This window comes from Gossypium raimondii, chromosome 7 (assembly GCF_025698545.1).
Source record: "Gossypium raimondii isolate GPD5lz chromosome 7, ASM2569854v1, whole genome shotgun sequence".
In the NCBI taxonomy this organism is placed as follows: domain Eukaryota; kingdom Viridiplantae; phylum Streptophyta; class Magnoliopsida; order Malvales; family Malvaceae; genus Gossypium; species Gossypium raimondii.
In genome coordinates this window covers 8,914,834-8,936,095 of record NC_068571.1, presented here as the reverse complement: position 1 = coordinate 8,936,095, position 21,262 = coordinate 8,914,834, and the positions used below count along the sequence as shown (strand labels likewise).

General features: G+C 33.8%; 2 protein-coding genes across 4 annotated transcripts; both read right to left on the bottom strand.

Moving 5' to 3' along the window:
• Positions 1 to 8,589: 8,589 nt before the first annotated feature.
• On the bottom strand, positions 8,590 to 12,020 carry LOC105802393 (condensin complex subunit 2). Its single transcript, XM_052633270.1, is given in 10 exon segments — positions 8,590 to 9,011; positions 9,228 to 9,366; positions 9,452 to 9,744; positions 9,833 to 10,033; positions 10,116 to 10,176; positions 10,253 to 10,323; positions 10,565 to 10,682; positions 11,151 to 11,252; positions 11,464 to 11,658; positions 11,660 to 12,020. Coding segments are annotated over 10 exon segments (1,596 nt in total). The 5' UTR covers positions 11,723 to 12,020; the 3' UTR covers positions 8,590 to 8,658.
• A 1,364-nt stretch (positions 12,021 to 13,384) lies between these two features.
• LOC105802376 (CSC1-like protein At3g21620) lies at positions 13,385 to 20,424 on the bottom strand. 3 transcript variants are annotated; one of them, XM_012633991.2, is made up of 12 exons: positions 20,298 to 20,424; positions 19,162 to 19,502; positions 18,219 to 18,365; positions 17,557 to 17,692; positions 17,243 to 17,344; positions 16,995 to 17,114; positions 16,688 to 16,768; positions 15,613 to 15,953; positions 15,106 to 15,351; positions 14,490 to 14,814; positions 14,014 to 14,247; positions 13,385 to 13,878 (listed from the first exon to the last, which is right to left on the bottom strand). In XM_012633991.2, exons 2-12 carry the CDS (start codon positions 19,473 to 19,475, stop codon positions 13,618 to 13,620), a joined length of 2,307 nt encoding a protein of 768 aa, XP_012489445.1. In that variant the 5' UTR covers positions 19,476 to 19,502; positions 20,298 to 20,424; the 3' UTR covers positions 13,385 to 13,617. The 3 variants fall into 3 exon arrangements, with proteins under 3 accessions (XP_012489445.1, XP_012489431.1, XP_012489440.1); XM_012633977.2 differs by having other exon boundaries at positions 19,980 to 20,371; XM_012633986.2 differs by having other exon boundaries at positions 20,030 to 20,371.
• Positions 20,425 to 21,262: the final 838 nt, after the last annotated feature.

Below are 21,262 nucleotides of genomic sequence, written 5' to 3'. Positions count from 1 at the left end.
TATCCGTGTTAGATGACATCGAGTCTTACAGGCCAAATCACTTGATTTTGATGGAGACTATATTATAGACGTCTCAATGGTCGTAGGAGACTTTGTGCATGATATTATCAATCCGTCGCCCTTCACATTGATGTTGAATTTGAGTTATTTTTTAAATTTTAATCAATTTGTCTTTACATGAGTTTCAAGTAGTAGATTTGGAGTAAACCTTTAAACTTGAACCAGTCCTGGAACAGATTTGTATGACCAGAAAGCAATTAAAAATCAATGGCTCGCTCATCCATCGGATCTGATACTATTTATTACATCAAAAACTTGTTCTCCATTGGAAATAGGCTAAATTTAATAAAATTTAGAGTTTGAAAATTTTAAATTTGTAATGATTCGAAAAAGATGGAGCTTGTAATGCTATGTTTGAAAACTGATTACGTAACGAATTGGATTAAGACTGAAATTCATGTTTTGATACATAAAGATTAGGAAATTGTCTTTTGTGATATTTGCTTTTGCCAAGTGCGAATTACTTGGCCTTTTCAACGGCTGTGATTTTACCAACTCCATCTCTTTCACCGACTCAAAACTCAATCTCTTTGATAGCTCAGCTAGCTTTCTCACTTCTTCACTTAGCTTAGCTTGTAACTCAGTTTTATCACTAGCTATAGCGTAGAGCAATGTCGGCAAAAACACTGTGAAACCACCAAAGGCATTGAACCCAAGGACGAAGATCAAGTTATGGACGGCTTCGGATTTGGGAAGTCAAAGTCTTCCATGCCGCAGCGAACAAGTTCTCCATCGTGTTGTTCGATGAAGTTTTTCATTTTGCCTTAGTAATGTGGCAGCTTGGTGACAATTACTTAAGGACTAAGATAAAGATAATGATAAATTTTCTGGAAGTTTCATGAAACATTAAAGGATAAGAGTGATGGATAATTATAACTTGAAAGGTGGCAACCTTATCTTTGACTAAGCATGAATGTGGCATAAGTTTAAGGATACGTATCCATAATAAATGGATAAGTTTGACAACAAATTAACAAGGCTATAAGACAATTTAACCAAGCCTATAAATATGTAAGCATAGTGTGTATGGAAAGTGTAAGTGGTGTGAGTAAAAGAAGAATAAAAGAGAGTGTGTGAGATAGAAAACTAGCAACAACTAGTATAGAGAGAAAAAAATTATATTTGTATTGTGTAATATTTGTGTGTAATAAAATTAATTTTCAGTTATTAATTTTTCATAAGTTTCCAACAAGTGGTATCGGAGCTAGATTTGTGTTGACATCACAATAGCAAACATGATTCAACCGCAAATCCCAAAAATTAACAAAGATAAATTATGGCAATTAGAGCATCCAAATGAAGGTTTTGCTCAACTCTCAAGATTGTTGGAATTTTGCCGAAGAAAGATATGTCGAGCCCAAAAATATAGCTGCCGAAACGACTTTGTCAAATGAAGAAAAAAGAGCATTGAAAAAAATCGTAAAAAGGATAAGAATGCGTTGTTCTTTATTTTTCAATGTGTTGATGAATCAACATTTGAAAATTTTTTAGATGCGAAGATATCAAAGGAAGCATAGGGAAGTTAGCAAAAAATCCCTTCAAAGAGTGGAAAAGCAAAAAAAAAAGTACATTTACAAACCCTTAGAGTCGAATTTGAGACGTTAAAAATAAAAGTTTCAGAATGTGTTGATGATTATGTCACCCAAGTGAAAGTAGTGATAATTGAAATGAAAAGGAATGGAGAAACTCTTGATGACGTAAGAGTAATAGAAAAAAAATTTGTTGTCATTAACACGCAAATTTGATTATGTGGTTGTTGTCATTGAATAGTCAAAAGATCTGTCACAAATTTCTATTGACAAACTTGTGGGTTCCCTCCAAGCTCATGAGTATAAAATCAAGAAAAATGATTATACTGGAAATTTGGAGCAAGTCTTGCAAAGCAAGTTGTTGTTCAATGAAAGTGAAGCTAGCAATAGTTTTGGATAAGGTACAAGCAATCCTGGAGGATATAAAGGTGGTAGAGGAACACATGGACGAGGCAATCAATCATATGGTAGAGGCCAAACAAGTGAAGAGTATCAGACGTCAAGTCGTGGACAAGGAGTTCGAGGCCAAGACCGAGGTCGAGGTCAAGGTCGAGGTAGAGGTAGAGGTAGAGGTAGATTTCAACAAGGAAATAAATCCCAAATATAATGTTATAATTGTAATAAATATGGTCATTTTAGTTATGAGTGTAGATCAACTCCCAAGGTGGAAGGGAGAAATCATGTAGCGGTAGCTAAAGAAGAAGAAAACGTGGAATCTAGTGTGTATTGCTCACTTACAAAGAAACTGAAAAATCAAATAAAAATATTTGGTATCTTGATAATTGTTTCAGAAATCACATGTGTGGCCGAAAAGACTTATTTTTAGAGTTGGACGAGAATATTCACGGACAAGTAACGTTTGGAAATGAATCGCACACCACAGTCAAAGGTAAAGACAAAGTTACAATTACGCAAAAGAAATGAGAGAAGAAGTACATATAAGATGCTTATTACATACTAGCTTTGAAAAGTAACATCATCAGCCTTGGAGAACTTCTAGAAAAAAGATATTAAGTAAATATGAAGGATCGCACATTAGCCCTAAAAATTAAAAGTGGTGAATTAATTTCCCAAGTTGATATGACAGGTAATCTGTTCACTATTGATATTAAATCTGGAGAGGTGAAGTGTATGAAGAATGCAATCAAAGATTATTCATGGTTGTGGCATTTAAGGTTCAAGCATCTTGGATTTTCTGGCCTAAAGTTATTATTAAAAGAAAATATGGTAAATGGATTGCCAGAAATTCATCTTCCTGATCAACTGTGTAAGCTTGCATTAAAGGAAAACAATACAGACAAAGTTCTCAAGTTGGAAAATCTCAACGAGACAGGAGACCATTAGAGATTGTGCACTCCGACATAATAGGTCCTTTTGATATAACATCACTTAATGGAAACATGTACTATCTTACTTTTATTCATGATTTTAGTAGAAAAAGTTGGATATATCTTCTTAAAACAGCATCAGAAGCACTTGACAAGTTTATCGACTTCAAAGCTATGCTAGAAAAATAGAATGGACATTATATTAAGATACTCAGAACTAATAGAGGAAGTGAGTATACTTCAAAGCTATTTGAAAGCTTCTACAATGAGCAAAGAATCATTCATCAATTGACAACTACATACACGCCACAACAAAATGGAGTCGCTAAAAGGAAGAACCGCACTATTCTTGATATGGCAAGAAGCATGGTTAAAGGTAAGCATTTACCAAGAACTTTCTAAGCTGAAGTTGTTCAATGTGTTGTTTATTTGTTGAACCATTGTCCAATAAAAAGTGTGAAATACAAGACGCCAAATGAAGTCTGGAGCAAGCAAAAGCCAGGAGTTGGGTATCTCAAGATTTTTGGATGCATCACATATGCTCATGTTCCTAACTAGACGAGAAAGAAGCTTGACGAAAAAGGAGTGAAATGTATTTTCACTGGTTATGAAAAAAGAAGGAAGGCATATAGGTTATACAACCCTCTCACCAAGAAAGTTATTATCTCAAGAGATGTTGAGTTTGATGAAACTGATTATTGGAGATGGAGCGAATAAGAAAATAAAACTGATGGATTATTTTTCAATAATGAAAAAAAAAGATGATTTCATTTATCAATATGAACAAGGTAATGATCAAAACCCTCCACCAAGTCCTATTGCAACAACTCGTACAACATCGTCATCACCAATAAGCAACAGTACCAACAACTCAAAGGAAGCACCTACAAGAATATGTAGTTTACGCGATATTTATGATGTCACAGAACCCATAGAAACAATGTTTGAATATTGTTTATTCTATTTAATGACAAAATGTGATCCAATAATATATGAAGATGGAATTGAATATGTCAAATGAAAGAAGGCAATAGATGAAAAAAATACAGCAATAAGAAGAAATGACATGTGGGAGTTAACAAGTCTACCAAAAGGGCATAGTCTAATTGGAGTAAAATAGGTGTACAACGAAGACCAGCAAGAAGGAAAAGTGGAGAAAAACAAAGTAAGACTAGTTGCAAAAGGCTACAAGCAAAGACATGCGTAGACTATGATGAAGTATTTGTTCTAGTTGCCAGAATTGTCACTATAATGCTTCTCACGACAAATGCAACACAAATAAATAAAGGGTTTATCATATGGACGTGAAGTCACCATTCCTTAATGACTACTTAGAAGAAGAAGTCAACATCAAATAGCCACCTAGATATAGCAAGCAAGGATAGGAAGACAAAGTCTATCCCTTGAAAAAAGTTTTACGTGGGCTAAAGCAAGCCCCAAGAGTATGGAGCACAAGAATAGATGAATACTTTCAGAAGAACGAGTTCATAAAAAGCCCATAAGAGCATGCCCTATATACGAAGAAAAATGGAGTTGGTGACATCATGATTGTATGCTTATATGAATGATATGATTTTCACAAGAAACAATCCAAGTATGTTCAATGACTTTAAAAAAACTATGACTAAGGAATTTGAAATGACAGATATTGGTGAAATGTCATACTTTCTTGGACTTGAAGTGAAACAAATGAAAGATGGAATATTTATATCTCAAAAGAAGTTTGCAAAATACATTTTAAGAAAATTCAAAATGAAATATTGCAAGCCAGTAGCCACGCCAACAGAACCAGGCATGAAATTAAGTGTTGGTTCATCTAGACAACCAGCAAATCTAATGTTGTTTAAAAGCATTGTTGAAAGTTTAAGGTACTTGACTATCATGCAGACATATATCATGTACGTAGTGAGAATAATTAGTAGATACATGGAGAAGCTAAAACAAGATCACTTGATTACAACAAAGAGAATTTTGAGATATGTCAAAAGGACGATGGATCATGGTTTATTTTATACACACTCACAAAGTTCAAAATTGGTTGGTTATTCAAATAGTGATTATGGTGGTGACTTGGATGATCACAAAAGCACATTTGAATATTTATTTCATATTGGTTCCGCAACATTTTCACGGTCATCGAAAAAGTAACAAATAGTAGCCCTCTCAACATGTGAACCAGAATACATGGTTGTTTCAACGTGCGTGTCAAGCAATTTGGTTGAAGAATATTTTGGGTGAATTATTTATTAAACCAAAAGGTCCAATTACAATTTATATTGACAACAAGTCCACAATATCTCTTGCAAAAAATCTAGTGTCTTATAGACGAAGCAAGTGAAGAATAAAAATGTAGAGTTAATTAACTACCGAATAGAAGACCAATTGGAAAATATTTTCATGAAACATTAAAAGTGAACGTATTCCATAAACTCAGAAAATCTTAGAATGAAAGTTCGGTTCGAGGGGGAGTGTTAGAAGTAAAATGGACTTCCCAAAGCCAATAAAGCTTGAAGCCAAGAGTGGATGTACAATTTGGCTTAGTAATATGGCAGCTTGGTGATGATTACTTAAGGACTAAGATGAAGATAATGATAAATTTGTTGGAAGTTTCATGAAACATTAAAGGATAAGGATGATGGATAATTATGGCTTGTAAGGTGGCAACCTTATCTTTGACTAAGTTGACTAAGCATGAATGTGGCATGAGTTTAAGCATACTTATCCATAATAAATGGATAACTCAGACAATAAATCAAGAAGGCTAAGATGGTTTAACCAAGCCTATAAATATGTAAGCATAGTGTATGGAAAGTATAAGTGGTGTGAGTAAAAGAAGAAGAAGAAGAAAAGAGTGTTTGAGATAGAAAACTAGCAGCAACTAGTATATAAAGAAAAAAAATGTATTTCTATTGTGTAATATTTGTGTGTAATAAAATTAGTTTTCAGTTATTAATTGTTCATACGCTTCCAACTGAGTTTTTGGTAGCCTTTACTAGTGATGGCAAAATGGTGAGCATAAGAGTGGATGAATATCTCTTCCAAGGGTTGAATAACATGAAAGGGGTAGGTAGGTAGGAGTTGGATATGAAAAGAAAAATAGCTGCATATGTTGCAAAGTGTTTAACTTGTCAACGAGTAAAAGCTGAACATCAAGTTCCCTCTGGTTTCTTCAACCAATTTCAATTCCCAGGTGGAAATATGAACAAAATACAGTGGATTTTTTTGTTAATTTACCAACTTCGTCGAATAAAAGAAATGTTATCTAGATAATAGTTGATCGATTAACAAAATCTGCTAATTTTCTAATAGTGAGAATAGATTGGTCACTTAAAAAGCTTGTTGAGGTGTACATTCACAAAATAATAAAACTTTATGATGCACCTATTCTTGTTATCTTGGATCGAGATCTTTGTTTCACTTCGTTCTAGAAGAAATTGTATGTATACTTGGGCACAAGGTTGAGTGTCAGCACTACTTTCCATCCCAAATCTGACAGCCAATCAAAGTGTGTTATCCAAATATTGAAAGACATACTACGAGTTTGTATCATTGAGTTTGAAACTAGTTGATAACGTTATTTACCTTTAGCAAAATTTGTTTATAATAACAGTTTTCAATCAAGTATTCAAATAGCTATGTATGAAATTTTGTATGGGTAATGGTGTAGAACACCTCTATGTTGGTCAGAATTGAGTGAGAAAAAGATGGCAAGGTCAGATATAATGCAAGAAACGAAATATAAAGTGAGATTGTTAAAAGACAGATTGAAAGCAATTTCAGATAGACATAAGTCGTATGTTGACTTGATGCAGAAAGAAATTGAATTTGCCTTGCATGAGGGTATTTCTGAAAGTTTTTCCATGGAAGAAAATTTTGCGCTTTGGTCATAAAAGGAAGTTAAGTCCCAAATATATTGAGTCATATAAAATTATTGAAAAAATTGGACCGGTTATCTACTATTTGGCGTTGCCATCAGAATTGAAAAATATTAATAATATGTTTCATGTGTCGATGCATCAACGTTATCAATCTAATTCTTCTCATGTGATACCTATAGAAGCGATAGAAATGCTACCTAATTTGACGCTTGAAGAAGAGCCAGTAGAAATCTTAGCTCAAGCAGTGAAAGAGTTGAGAAGAAAACATGTGCCATTAGTGAAAGTCTTATGGTACAACCATAACATTGAAAATGCTACTTGGGAGTCGGATGAACTAATGAGATCGAAACATTCTCACATCTTTTTAAATAAATTTCAAGGATAAAATTTATTAAAAGAAAGGAGAATTGTAACAACCCAACTTTAGCTGATGTCAGAAAAATATGATTTTAGGTCCAATTTGGTCCATGAATCGTAATTAGACCTTCCGTAAGGTTCATACTGCTTTAAAATGATCTGGAAACAAGATATTTGATAGTATGCTATTATAGGTGACGTGTTTAAGGTATGTAAAATATGTATGTATGAACTGTGTTCTGTCAAGTCTGAGGGCAAGTATCCGTGTTGAAATGTTGTGTATGAGTTTATGATGTTTGAATATGTTAAATTGTAAATCTCTGAATTTGATATATGACCATGCATGTGACATTGTGGATTTTCTACTGTAAGTGATTCATATTATGAAATATTTGTCTGCAAAGCATGAAAGTCATGCTTATTGGTTCCTATTAAGTATATGAATGCATGTCCAATATGCTTATCGTTCTGGTTTGTATTTGTATGATGTGTCATATTGTATGGGGTGAGGGTATGATATGTGATGAAGGAAGTGTGATTTTGGCAGTATTACTGCATCTTCTGGTGGTGTAACCACAATATCTATTATGATAGCTTAACTGCAATTTTAATGGCTTGACCACATATATTTGATTTTGGTGAATTATCGCAACTTTTCTGTTTGGCAGCTCAGCTGCACTTATATAAGTGACATACAGTCACTAAACAATGTGTAGGGTTGGATGGGGTAATTAATACCCTATACGGTGTGTAGAGATGGCAGGAGTTGGTGTGTAGCTGATGGGGGTAAGATTTGTATCTGCATTTGTATCTGAATTTGTGTCTACATCTGTATCTAAACCTGTGTTTGCATTTATATCTGAACCTATATATGTATCTGTATTTGGTTATGATAAAACATTTGATTCCGTATGTGAGAATATGCCTAAATTTGTATCTGACTATTGTGTTTGTTTGTGTATGTGTTTCCAGTTTGTTGCTTGGGATGTGTTACGCATTGGGCTTTTAACTCACTCCTTTGTTTAACTTGTTTGCAGTGCACTTCCAACTTAAGACCAAACTGCGTGCAAGAACTCGAATTGTTTTCATGACTAATTAATTATGGTGATGTACGTTAGTATTTTTTTTCTAGACTTTTGGGACTATAATTTGTTTTTGGGTTGTGTTTTCATTTTCATTTTGTTCGTCAATTTTGATATTTTCAATCGTAAATTGCAAAATCACACAGGTTAACAAATTGGATTTCGGTTTTTAAAATTAAAACTCTAAAACATTTTCTGCTGCAATTTAAGTAACTCTTAAGTGTTTATCTGTAAATAAATAAATAATTTTTAACTAATGTTAGCATTAATCAAAAAAGATTTGTTCAAAATTGGTATTTTCGAAGCAAATGAATTTGAAATATATTTTGACATTTGAAATAAGTGTTTACGAACTTAAAGTTTGTCTGAACATCTGTGAGGGTTCTACAAGTTTTATTTTTTTGAAACGCTTAACCAAGTTAGGTTAAAACAAGAGTTTTAAACAAACTAATGTAACTGTTCCAAATTCGGCTATAACATCCAAGCCATCTTTTAGTAGCAAACTGGTGGTAAACATTACTATCATGTCGGGTATAAGAAACAATTTTACAAGGTCCTCAGGTTGATAGTGACAATCTTCAGGAAGCTTTGTATTACAAGGTGCTCTGTTTGAAGGTAGAAGCAATGACTTAAGATTCTGGGGAGGAGCAAAGATGTCAGGCATTTCATTATCCAAGGCTTTAGTGAAATCAATATCAGGCTCAGCTTGTTTCTTATTTTTGGCTTTCTTTGTAGTTGACACTTCCATATTTTCTTCATCAGCAATATTCTCAGAACCTACGATATTCAACACTCAAAATAAGTTAATGAGCTACTAAAGTAAAATGTTGATCAATGATGGCTTGATTTGAATAAAGTGGTAGTTAAAGCCCTTGTCAAACACTCGTTTGATGCACGTTCAAACCGTGTTACCCCCATCCCCCACCCTAATATTGTATAAAAAAAAACATGTTGATCAAAGATAGCAGTTGCCAGTGGCCCCATGACATATACCTTCAGTTTTTCTGTATTTCCAATGATCAGGACCACCCCAAGCATTTTGTTTCAAAGTAAATCCCAGGTTCAAAAACAAATAATCATCAACTTTCTCAAATCTGTCATCTGCATCAGGATTGTTGAAAGAAAATAATCGGTATCCTGTCAAATTCAATTATGATTTAGAATAAAAAGCATGTAATTCAAGTCTTAACCTTTTCAAAGAATTAAGAGAAGGAAATATGTTAAACCTCGTGATAAGTCGTAAAAGTTGGCTCTTCCCTGTTAAATTCCTCATCAACAATGCTTGGTTGGTCATCATGATCGAAACCATCATTGTCAAAACTCTCAAATGCAACACCATCAAACTCGCTTTCATTATTTATAGCATCAGCTAGCTCTGTTGATCTCTGGCTGCAGGAAAAGTTCTCCAGTGGCCTTCTGTTCTCTTCATAAAGTTGATTGACTATATTATGGAGAGTTGGAGAAATCTCATCTTTTGTTTGCATGTTCAACACCATACGCTCAAGGTATTCTGTCAATACATCAAAGAGTGATTGTAATCAAACACCTAATTTTATCAGACAAAGATGTGAAAACACCAGTCAAAACCAAAAACAAACCTCCAGCAAAAGATAGATCAATTGTTTCAGATATATCATGCTGATTTGAAGAAGGAATTTCCTTCCCTGGCACTTCGAATGAATCAAAGAGAACACGACATCCAGCATAAACACCAAGATTATTCAACAATAGACCCTTGGCTCCACCTTCATCAAATTGTGCAGATGTTTGATGATAGAGAGGATCCACTGCAAATGCTACTGAAAACCAAAAGATGGCATCATAATCAAAGTTTGTACCTCACATTGGAATCAAGATTGTGGATATGTATGATTAGATTACCATCAAATTTCTTTACATTAAGAGCCTCAAAAGAAGATTCCAGCGTTGATAAAGGTGACATCTGCAGATATAGACGTTCATTACTATATAGTTTGAACTTTGAATTAGATAATTCTTTAAATTTAAAGACCACAAACCTTTTTATCTGTCTCTTTCTTAGGATTCACTTCCAGTGTGGTATCAATATTTCCATTCTCCACCACAGAATCTGGCATTATAACATGATATCACATTTAGTTAAAAATGTGGCCAAATAATGCGAAGTCTACAGCTACGAAAATACTGACCATAACCTATTCTTACTTTTTCCTTAAAAAATTTTTGATAAGTTTAAATTTTCTAAAATCCATAACATTAGCAAGCCTTCTGTACAACCTCTTCTCATACAAACAATCTCTGATAGCGAAAAATAAGATAGGGCTTAGGTGCCACCATAGAAGAAACCTAACCTTGCTCATTTTCTTGACCTGCTCTGTTTATCCCACCAAGAACCTTGTATGCTTCTGAATGAACCGAATCCACGCTCAATGAATAAATCTTAACACCAGCTTCCAAAGTACAACTGGCCTGTAAAATATATAATGAAACTCATTCATTAAGCATGAAAAAAAAAAGTGAAATATTATCAATTATCAATCCAAAAATTGTTTGTCATTGTTTTCTCCAAACATTTCCAGACGTTTTTGCTTTCACGGTTATAACCAATGGCTTCAGCTTAATATTTACACAGCAGTTATTCGTAGTCTAAATACATGCTCCCTTGAAAACGCAATGCATGGATCCAGAACAAGATCATTGAAGTAATCCCTTGGGTCAGGCTAAGTATCAATTTGGTCACCAGTGTTTAAAATTGCCAGAAGATTAGTAACTAAAAGGTAAGAAAAGCCATAAAATGTGCAACATTCTTTACTCTGAACTACCAACTATAGCTTCAACATTTTCATATAAATCTCAAACGAATTCGTTTTCGGAGTCGATTCAATATTTATTTATCCAAGTTTCTGCTATACTAAATAACGAAAATGCTAAACAAACCTTTTGAAAGTTCGTCTCAACGTCATTTTCTTCTTCGACCTAGATAACCTCGCGAAGATGGTCTATTAAATTCAGCTCCCAAGTGTTCTTTTGATTAATTTTCTGCATCCAAAAGATAAATAATAAATTTAAATACGAATAAAATTACATTAAAACTTAAAAACAATTCAACCACCAAAAGTCCAATGATTACCACTTACAATCTACTGAAATTTTAAAAAAGAATACATAAATTTTAAAAAAGTATTTACTTAACCTCAAAAGAAAAACCCTCGTCTTCCTATACTTTTAAGTAATTGAAGCGATTACAGACATTTTCACTGGCCAATTTAATGCAATTTTGGAACAACTCCAGAATCTGGTCTTTAGATAGGCAAGGGTCGGAATCAGTAGGCGACTGAGGATGGGAAAGAACGGGCTTGCGGCGGATGGCGGCGACTCGAGCGGCTCGAGCCTGGACACGCTCGAGTTTGTCGTCGTTAGAGCCCAGGAAGAAGGGACTTGTGGGGGGACTGGATGCGAGAGGCCATAGGGATCCTAGGCCTAGCGTTAGGGCTCAAAACTTCCGCCATTGGCTTAAAGTTTTGCGCTTCCTTCAACGGTGTGATGGAGCCTGGTTCGGATTTCAAATCCTGTATATTTGAAATGAGAGACAAAAAAAGAAAGATAAAAAAAAAACGGTTAATAAAAAATAAAATAAATAAATTGTGTTCCTTCTTTTCTTTTCCCTCCAATCTATGCTTTGAATCTGGATATTTGACGCGCAATTTTACGGTGTGGCCAAGTGTTGTGTGCGGGATCGGAGATCTTTGAATCCCGGCCGTCGCTTTATTATACTTTTAGCTCTTACCTCATTTCCCATTGACCTCCAATTTCTTTGGGACAAAAATATTCGATTTTGGTTTATGTTTTTATTGCTAAAATTACCACAAAACCCCTTTAGAGTGCATTTTAATTTTTTTATTGAAAAAATGATAAATTAGTCAATATATATTAGATGAGTGCGTAAAATAATCTCTTTTAAATTTTGGTATTTATAAATTTAGCATTCAACTTTTACACATTTATTAAATTTGACTTTTACTATTTTATTATAAGTAAATTAAAAAGTTTTGAAATTAATAAAGCTAAAGGGTGAAAAACGTTTTAACAACAAATTAAAAATAACAATTAAACTCTTTTAAAATTTAAAATTATTAAAAAATCATAAAAAGTATAAACAAATTTTATTAAAAATTATAAAAAATTAAAATTATTAAGTAAATCTAATAGTTATAAGATTTAATAAAAATTGGCCCTACTCTAAAAATTGTATAAAATATAAAAAGCCTAATATAAGACACGATTTTAAATCTTATAATTTAATCATTCGTTTAATTTGAGATTTATTTTAAAGGATAATTTTAAGTATATAATTTAAAAAATAAAAATTATTAAAAACATAAATACTCTTACAAAATCTTTTGTTGTTGAAAATTTTGATTTTTAATCTTTTTTCAACCGAAGCAGTCCAATTAAGTTATGACATTAACTTTATAAATAGTATAGATAAATATATTTTGCTCAACAAGGGGTTAAATATATCATTCATTTATTTATTATATATGCACATGAGGGGATTAGAACCCAATACCTCAATTTTTTCTTTCCTCGACTTTACCATTTCAACTAAAGACAAGAAATTATTCTAAAGATAGAAATGAATATTTTTACTTTGGGGTGTCAAAATGCATTTTATCACTATACTATCCCTCCGCCCTAACTAAAGCTATATTTAATTTTTATATAATTTTTTTGTATAGATTTGTTACATAATTTTCTTCACACTTATCATAGGTGTAATATAATCTAATATTGATAATATTATTTTTATGAATTAATATTTGATACACGAGCAAAGAAATTTTAATCCCACAAGTAGGTTGAAATATGATCACATTTCTCATTTTAAAAAAAAATTACCTTTTCCTGGTATATAATGCAAGCTCTCTAGCTTCTTTTCTCATTTCTTTGTTTGGGAACTCTCCTGTACAACCCTCTACCTAATGCATCAGATCTTTAATGTCTGCCATTGTTGGTTGGGACAAGCTTCCATCCAACATTCGTTCTGCCTTAAATGATGTTGAACAAAGAATTAAAATTCGAGCTTGAACCTTCTATTTTGCCATTCTTGTGTGGGACAACTTTGTTTCCCCTAACAATGCATTTCTATTTTGCCCAACTCATTTACAATGTATCAAAAACTTAAAAAGGTTTTCCATTACGTTACTAGGATTTGAGTATTAATTATGGAATGAAGTTTTTTTGAAAGGATTATATCTTATAATTATGTTAAGATATACGTTGACGACCAGAGTGAACATGTATACATCAATCTAAAAAGCTACTTAGGTGAAGGGATTTCAGCCACTCTAACCTCCCAATGACCTAAATGTACAAACTACCAGGTGAAACAAAAAGAAGCGTCTCAAGGTTTTGAACGTTCCTTGTTATCTTCAGGCGAGGAGAAGGATGATACACTATGTTTACTAGATAATGGCGTTGACCTTTTAGACGTGCGTTTTGTAGCGATGAGGGAAGGTTCCTCTTCCCATTCTTCCATGGCTACATCAATCTTGTCACCATCTGCACTTTTGAATACCGGGTGAATATACGCGTTCTGAAGGAACCCTTTTAGGTTCAAGTTCGGTTCCCTTGCTCGCTCCAATGTATCCTTCATCATTGCTTCCTGAAAACATGTGCACAGAAAAAAAGGTTATCAGATGCATGTATGGTCCATGCATGGTCCAAGTTCTTCCTGGTTTCTTTTTGTCGAATTACTTCAAGTTCTAGTAATATAATATTGGTTTGACAGATAACCAACCTGTAAAGGATTTCGGACAAAAGCCGGTTCGTAACGCCCTTTGCAAAATCTGTGGAACCATATGGTTAATATTGGAAGGGTGATAAGCAATGGGGTCGACGAAGCAGCTTCTTTTGTGCTCAATAATCCCATTAGTAGCAGCTGTGAGACGATTAATGCGACAATGATACGTAAATGAACATCGGGCCAGTATGCAGCAGCACTTTCGTATTCTTGATTGTAGACATTTATGATCTACAAGTTCATTTAAATACTTATTAGAGAAAGAATTCCTAAGAGATGATAAATCGAAAAGAAAATATTGTGGTTAATCAAGTGGAACCGCTATCGAAAAGCATAAATTCCAAACAACCTCAATTAATTTTATGAATGCTAGGTGCAAGCTATTAGTTCTATAATCACTAAATAGTCTCACTGCCTTTTCACTACTGACCCGAAAAGTAATAAGCCTACTCCGGGAAGATGTCAATTCTTACCTGATGGCGAAATACGACATAAGCCAATGCGAAGAAGACGATTACGAAAGGAAGCAGGATAGGAGTAACTATAGCATACACAAGACCAAGTAAGAAGTAAAGCTGTATTTGAGGTTCTCCTGTATTGAAACCAATGGTTCCAGGATCCATTGCCTCTTCCCGGTCCTTTTCAGTCTTAACCAAGAAGAAATTCTTCAAGTGATAGATTATCAAAGGTTTCAATCTCAGTATCTCGGCAGCAACTCCAGCCCAACCATCGACCATTATATAAGTAATGAAGAATGTTGCCTTCATTGGAATTGAGGCACCAATTGTCTTCGGTATCCTACAAGTAGCCACGGCACGTCATATAAGAGAAGCACCGGATGGTCCACACAAGCAACATAAAAGATTAGTCAGATTAATGAGGATACGGAAGAGCAAAGAAACGGCTTGGCCGTTGATATCCTCAATGAACAGTTTATGCTATATCCAAGGTACACAACACTGAGTATCAAATCAAAGCTGATACTCACCATGTCTGTGTTAAGAAAAAGGAAAAAAGAAGGCAAAGCTAGAGCAGAAGGCAGTAAGCTTGATTGTATTATAGAGCAGAAAGGCATATATGAGAACATACTCATTTGTAGACTGGTGTATAAAATTATTTAGTTGCTGAAAGGCAGTTCCGGTGATTATGCTCCCGAGAAAAACATTGATAAATTGGAAGAAATAATATCTACTGGCCGATCTCCTTTCCAGAGCCGATAGGCTAATAAATCCTTCGAACTTTGACATTATCATCAATATTGTGGGCAGAAATAAAAGAAATATCTTCAGAGCAATCCCAGGAAGAAAGCCTTGAATGAATGACTTTATGACTTTCCTGCAGGAAATATGGATGTTATTTTAAGCAAGGAACAAATATGAAAGTTAATTGTAATGGGAGCATCAAGGTCCGATATCCTTTTCCCTATGGCGATCTTCAATTTTATCGAATAATAATGATAAAGTTTCACTAAGGTTGATGTTTGAGAGGAAATGTACATGTTCCTACACTAATAAAAAGACAACATAAAATTTTCTTTTTCTTCAATGCAAGGCCAAGATTGTTATAAAGAAGACAAAGAAGAAAAAGAAAACTCACACTTCAATTATAGGTTTTAGGAAGGGAAGTGCTTTCTCGATGCTCTCTATGTTAGCAAGGGATTGCACGATTGCAATAGGAATCACGAAAAAGAATGTAAGGAAGAAAAATGCAACAGCGACAATGAGCCTCCGAATTGTGAGAAAAACAAATGGAATTGATAGGTTTTCCCAGTACACGTCTCGTGGTTCCGGAGCCCACTCAGTCAACCATATAGTTGGGTTCCTACATTGTTGAGTTTGTGCACAAACAGCAGCTCCCCATCGAGTTTTGAAGGAAACAAATGCTGCTGCCATAATTGATTTAGGGTTGCTGGTAATCTTCTCCCTCTCCAAGGATATCTGGCAGTCATTGAAGGAACAGATGATTAAGCACACATGTTTCAGCATTACATGATTTAAATGTGCAAACAAATTGCTGATCAGTTCGAAGATTAAGAAAGCAAACCCCAAATATCCTGATGAGATGGTAATTCAAGCAATAAAGCTGGATTTAGAAACTGCAACCAATAATTGGACATTTATGATGCATGCATGCATGCAAGCAGGCAGTTTAAAACTAAACGTAACATTGTCATAACTCACAAGCATTTGAGTCTGAGGCCATGCTTACCATTCCATAATTATCATAAGCTCTAAGAAACTACTAAATAGTACATTGACCAATCAAATTTGGATCTGAAGATGAGTACTTGGGGTTACTGTCAAACGAATCCTGCAGTCAGCGGAGATACTGTACATCCTATGTTACTTGAGTTCAGTTGCGAGCGTCTGACAAGGGTATGCATCCAGCACGAGTATTTTAATTTTTCTTTTTTCAAAATTTTCATGTATTTAGAGAGTCCTTGGAGAATCATATCCCCATTCCTATGTCTAGATATGCATTGATATGGTACTGGACACAGATACTTAAAAAATAATAATAATAAAGGGCTGGAGCAATATAATCTACAGCTGCTCTCCTACCCCATCCCCCATGGTCGGAAATCTTGGAACTTCTAAGCAAATAAAAGTTGATCTCCTGAGTTTCGGAAGTAAATAACAAAATACAGGGAATAAAAAGAAATGTCACTTACATCTCTAGATAATCTCTCATTTTTTGCTGTATAAAAGTCGACTGCATCTACGCTCTCTCCCCAGAGGCCAAGGAAACCCGTCTGCTTAATGGAAGAGAAATTCATCAAAGGATGTCAGGCATCCAGAAAGGGAGGAATAAAAAAGAAGAAAAAATGAATAATGTCTCATCAGCTTTATTTTGGGTTGAATTCCCAAAGATAAAACAAATTATTGATGGAAACTTAAGAATGCAAAAGGCAGGGATAAAAGAATATTTCTAGACATATATAATACGAACAGTATTTGCAAAAAAAAAAAAAAAAAAACCTTTAATAAAGGTCTCTTAGATGGATTCCTTTCATATTTATTTTGATAGTAGTCAAGCCAATTCTGAAATTTCTTTTTCTCATTGACCAATTCTGAGAGCTTGTTAGCATTATAAACAACCTGCAACCAAATAATTAAGACAAAAAACCTGAATATTTCAGCATATAAACGAGTTAAAACTAAGTTAAACATGTCACATAAGGTTATGTAGGATAAACGGATTTCTGTAATGAAGTCTAATATCAAACCTGATGACTGAGATAGTGTTCTGGATGGTTGACAAGAAAGAAATGTTCGACAAGCTCACTAACGGATTCATCAGGATCAGGTGGGACATTCTTTACCAGCACCTTTACCAACAAAATGATGTCAGAAACAAGATTCGAACCAGCAGAAAGAAAAATAAAAGATTTAAGATGTTGTAACATAATAAATCTCAATTCTTGTGAACTAAGCTGAAGGGGAAAATGAAATCCATAATAAACTCAATAATTGCTTGGGGAACATAGAATTCAAAAAGGGGAAATTTAGCTTCATATATCACTTTAGGATATGTGCTTACTGTAAATTGGTCTGGGTGCCGTTGTTCCGATGCAAGGAAATGTAATCTCATTGATGCCACTATCTCATACTCTCTTTTCAGCACATAGCATGTCCAAAAGGTAAAGGCATAAGCCATTACCAAATGTGTCCAAAATCTACAAACAAGAATACGTATTTAAAATGATATAGTTATGGAACTAGTTTACCGATGAAAGCCTCTCCAAAGTTCTACCGAGGAGTTGGGAAAAACCCTAATTGCTTTCCGGATCTAGGTTTTCTAAGAAATGAAAGAGCAATAAATTTCCATCCGAAACAAGGAAAAGGAAATAGCAATTCAAGTTCATCAATCAGGACATCCACACCCTAAAGCATTCAACTCATCTATGTGGAAAAAAGAAGGGATTTAAACATCTTATTATTCTTCAGATATCTTATGTTAGAAGCAATAAAGCCATTTGCCTCTTTGCAACTTCGAAATGGTAAAAAAATTTCTTAATGCTAATTAATGTACATTGAAATTATAAGGACAAAGCACGATTGAAATAACAATAAGTTTAGAAATTGCCCTAACTGTCAACTATATCTGGTATCTGTAGAAATTATAAACTATGTCAAAGAGTTCTTTTAAAAGATATAGGGAAATGAAAAAGATAAAGCTTGAAATGAGAAAGTTCTGCATACCTAAGTGATCCATTTGGTATATTTGATATCGATAGTTTATCGATATCACTGAATGTTAAGCCTGAATGTTCCAGGGTATTATTGGTCCAATTAACTGGCACCATAATTGTAAATGCTAAGAACGCAATAGGAACAAAAATTTTAAGCCTGCACTTCAATGAGAAAAAAAGATGAAAGGGTAAACAAAACAACACATTAGTCCAAGACCTATAAGTAATAAATTACATCTTCACAATAGAATTATAGATTTACAATCTAAACCATCCGTGACTATAGGATTTGTGTGTGTTGTGAATAGTTAAGATTCAAGTTTCTACAATTCTCTTGGGAAGAATAACCAAAAAAATAAAAAACTAGCATTTAATAATAAACCAAGACCAGCAATAGGAGTTAACGAGGCCCATCGAAACATGAAAGCAGGAAAAAGTAAGAAACATCCCTAAAGTATTACCATAGTTTGCTCATTATGAGTTCAACAGACCAGTTAAGAGTTGAGACCATTTCATTTACATAGTAAAAGAGAAGGTCCACTAATAAACCGAAAGTAGTTTTCCTGTTGATTGTGGATTTGCTTTACTTTTTTGCTAATATGACTTAGACATAAATATGATCTATACATACACACACATAAGCACCAAAGGATGACTGAATTCACCTTATCATGCAACTGTGTACCAAGATATAAATAACTAATAGAAAAATCCCTCTTCCCACCATTTTTACCGAATCTCTGTTCATCTAAAACGAGAATAACCGTTGTATGTTCCTAGATTCATGCTTTGCTTGCCTACAGTTCAACTTAATACTTTTTATTCGTCTCTATGTCGGTCAATGACCTATTAGCCTAGATATTCTTGCAGCTTGTATGACAGGATAAATTATTCGGCCCAACAAGCATTCAGATACAAGGAACATTCACTTGAACACGCAAGAACATACGTACCCCAACAAGTAAATCCTCAAGTAAACAGCGGAATCCAATCCGGCATGGTCGATCAACTCGGGCTCCGGCATTTGGAGTGCAGCAGGCATCCAGTTGAGAAATCTGGCATACGACCTGAAGTCCAAATTCACGAACTTGCTTACAAATGCACCATTGGCCAAAGGACTGCACCTTAAACCTTTGAGATACCATTTGGGGAAGTACACCCTGTCATTCACTGGTTGAATCCGAAGAATTGCAAATGCCAAAAAGAAGGCAAATGCACTGAGAATATTGATAGCTGCTGCAACTCCAATATCACTTAGAGTTGCCATGAATTTGCTTCAACAGTGACTACTCTCCTGAAAATAGAAAAGGATTTTGTTTCAGAAAAAAAGGGTAAAGCTTTAATCTATGCAATTAGAGGTAACAATAAGCCAAAAAAAGGTGCAAATTTTAGGCCAAATATTTATTGTTTTAAATTTTTAGCTACTTTTGACTTTTGTGTGCCTTTGGTAGCTGTGCCCCCTCTCCTAGTACCAAAAAAACAGCAAATATTGAAATCAGATGCCAATATTTTGGGGTTTTCTCTTTTGTTACCAATAAAACCCTTTCAAAGAAAACCCAAAACAAAAAGCGAATTTTCTCTGAAGTTTGAAACTCATAAAAAGCAACAGCCATCAAACTTAAATCCAAAAAAATGATGAACAAATAACATATTAGCATAAACAACAGAACAGTAGGATTAAAAAGAGAAATGAACTGTTGATGTTATGAGAACTGTTTTCTGCTCAGATTTTCTCGGCAACCAAACAAGAACTCCTGTACTTATCGCTTACCTCCCAACATCTTAACAATGAAGGGAACACTAAAAGATGGACGTTATTACCCTTATCGAACCCGAAAACAAAGCGTTTGAAGTCCAATGCAGTTTAAACTCGTCAGAAAAAGGCCGAAACAGATGAGAAAACTCAATAATAAACACTTAAAAACGCTTCTTCTTCTTTTTTTCAGGTTTTTTCTCCCCACCTTTGGCCAAAGAAGTGAGGGAGCTATAATTTGAAAACAAGGAAAGAAAATCTAGTAATCTTCAAAATATTGGGTAAAAAAATAAAATCAAAATCAAAATCAAAATCAAATCGAAGTCGAAGATTTACTGCTGGGAATGCATATTAATTCCCTTGATTGTTAGTCTTTTCCAAAAAGGCGAAAGATGAAAGAACAAAAGGGAAGTGAGGTGGCAACAAAATTGTGTTTATATATCTACAGAAAGGAAGCAGTTTTAAAAAGACAAAAGCAACTATTTATTAATCATAACATTGATTTGTAATAAAAAGTAGTTTGTCGGTAGAAATGCCATGTGCCAGAAAATTGAATAAAAGACATCTCTAACGGCTACCTGTTGCTCTCCCTTATTCTAAACAAAACAACAAAGACCAACCAAAACATGTCTTATTTTATTTAAATATTTGTATTAATTTCACACATATTTTTCTTTAAATATTACTATAATATTAAAAATACTATATGTTAGCGAGTTTTAAAAGTTTATTAAATTAATTCCTTAAAAAATAATATTATTAAATTAATACAAAAACATTATATCAAATTTATTATTTTTAATTAAAATTTTAAAATAATAAAACTTTTCTTTAATTACAATAACAGGACAAAATCCGAATAACAAATGTGACTAGCGCGACTAGATCCTAGGCCACACCTAGAATAGTAAAGACTCTGACTATCAGGCCATCATATGCAGTTCAAAATAATAAAACTTTAAGTAATTGTATTTATAATCATAAATAATATATGTTCAAGCAATTACAATTAAAACAAACTCAATAGAAAGTACCATCAAATTAAACACTTTGGCTCCAAGGGCAGGCAGGGGTCGGGGCCCACAAAAATGAATTTTTTTTCATTTAAGTTCTTTAAAATTTTTAAAATTTTAAATTAGTAAAAGTAATTTTGCACTTTGCCCCCCTAAAAATGTGAAAATTTGATTTAATCATTTAAAAATTATAAAGATATAAGCTATTAAAATGGTGAAATTATATTTTGGCCGTCGTAAAATTTACACTTTAATTTTGACCCCCTAAAAATTGTTTTAGTTTCACCC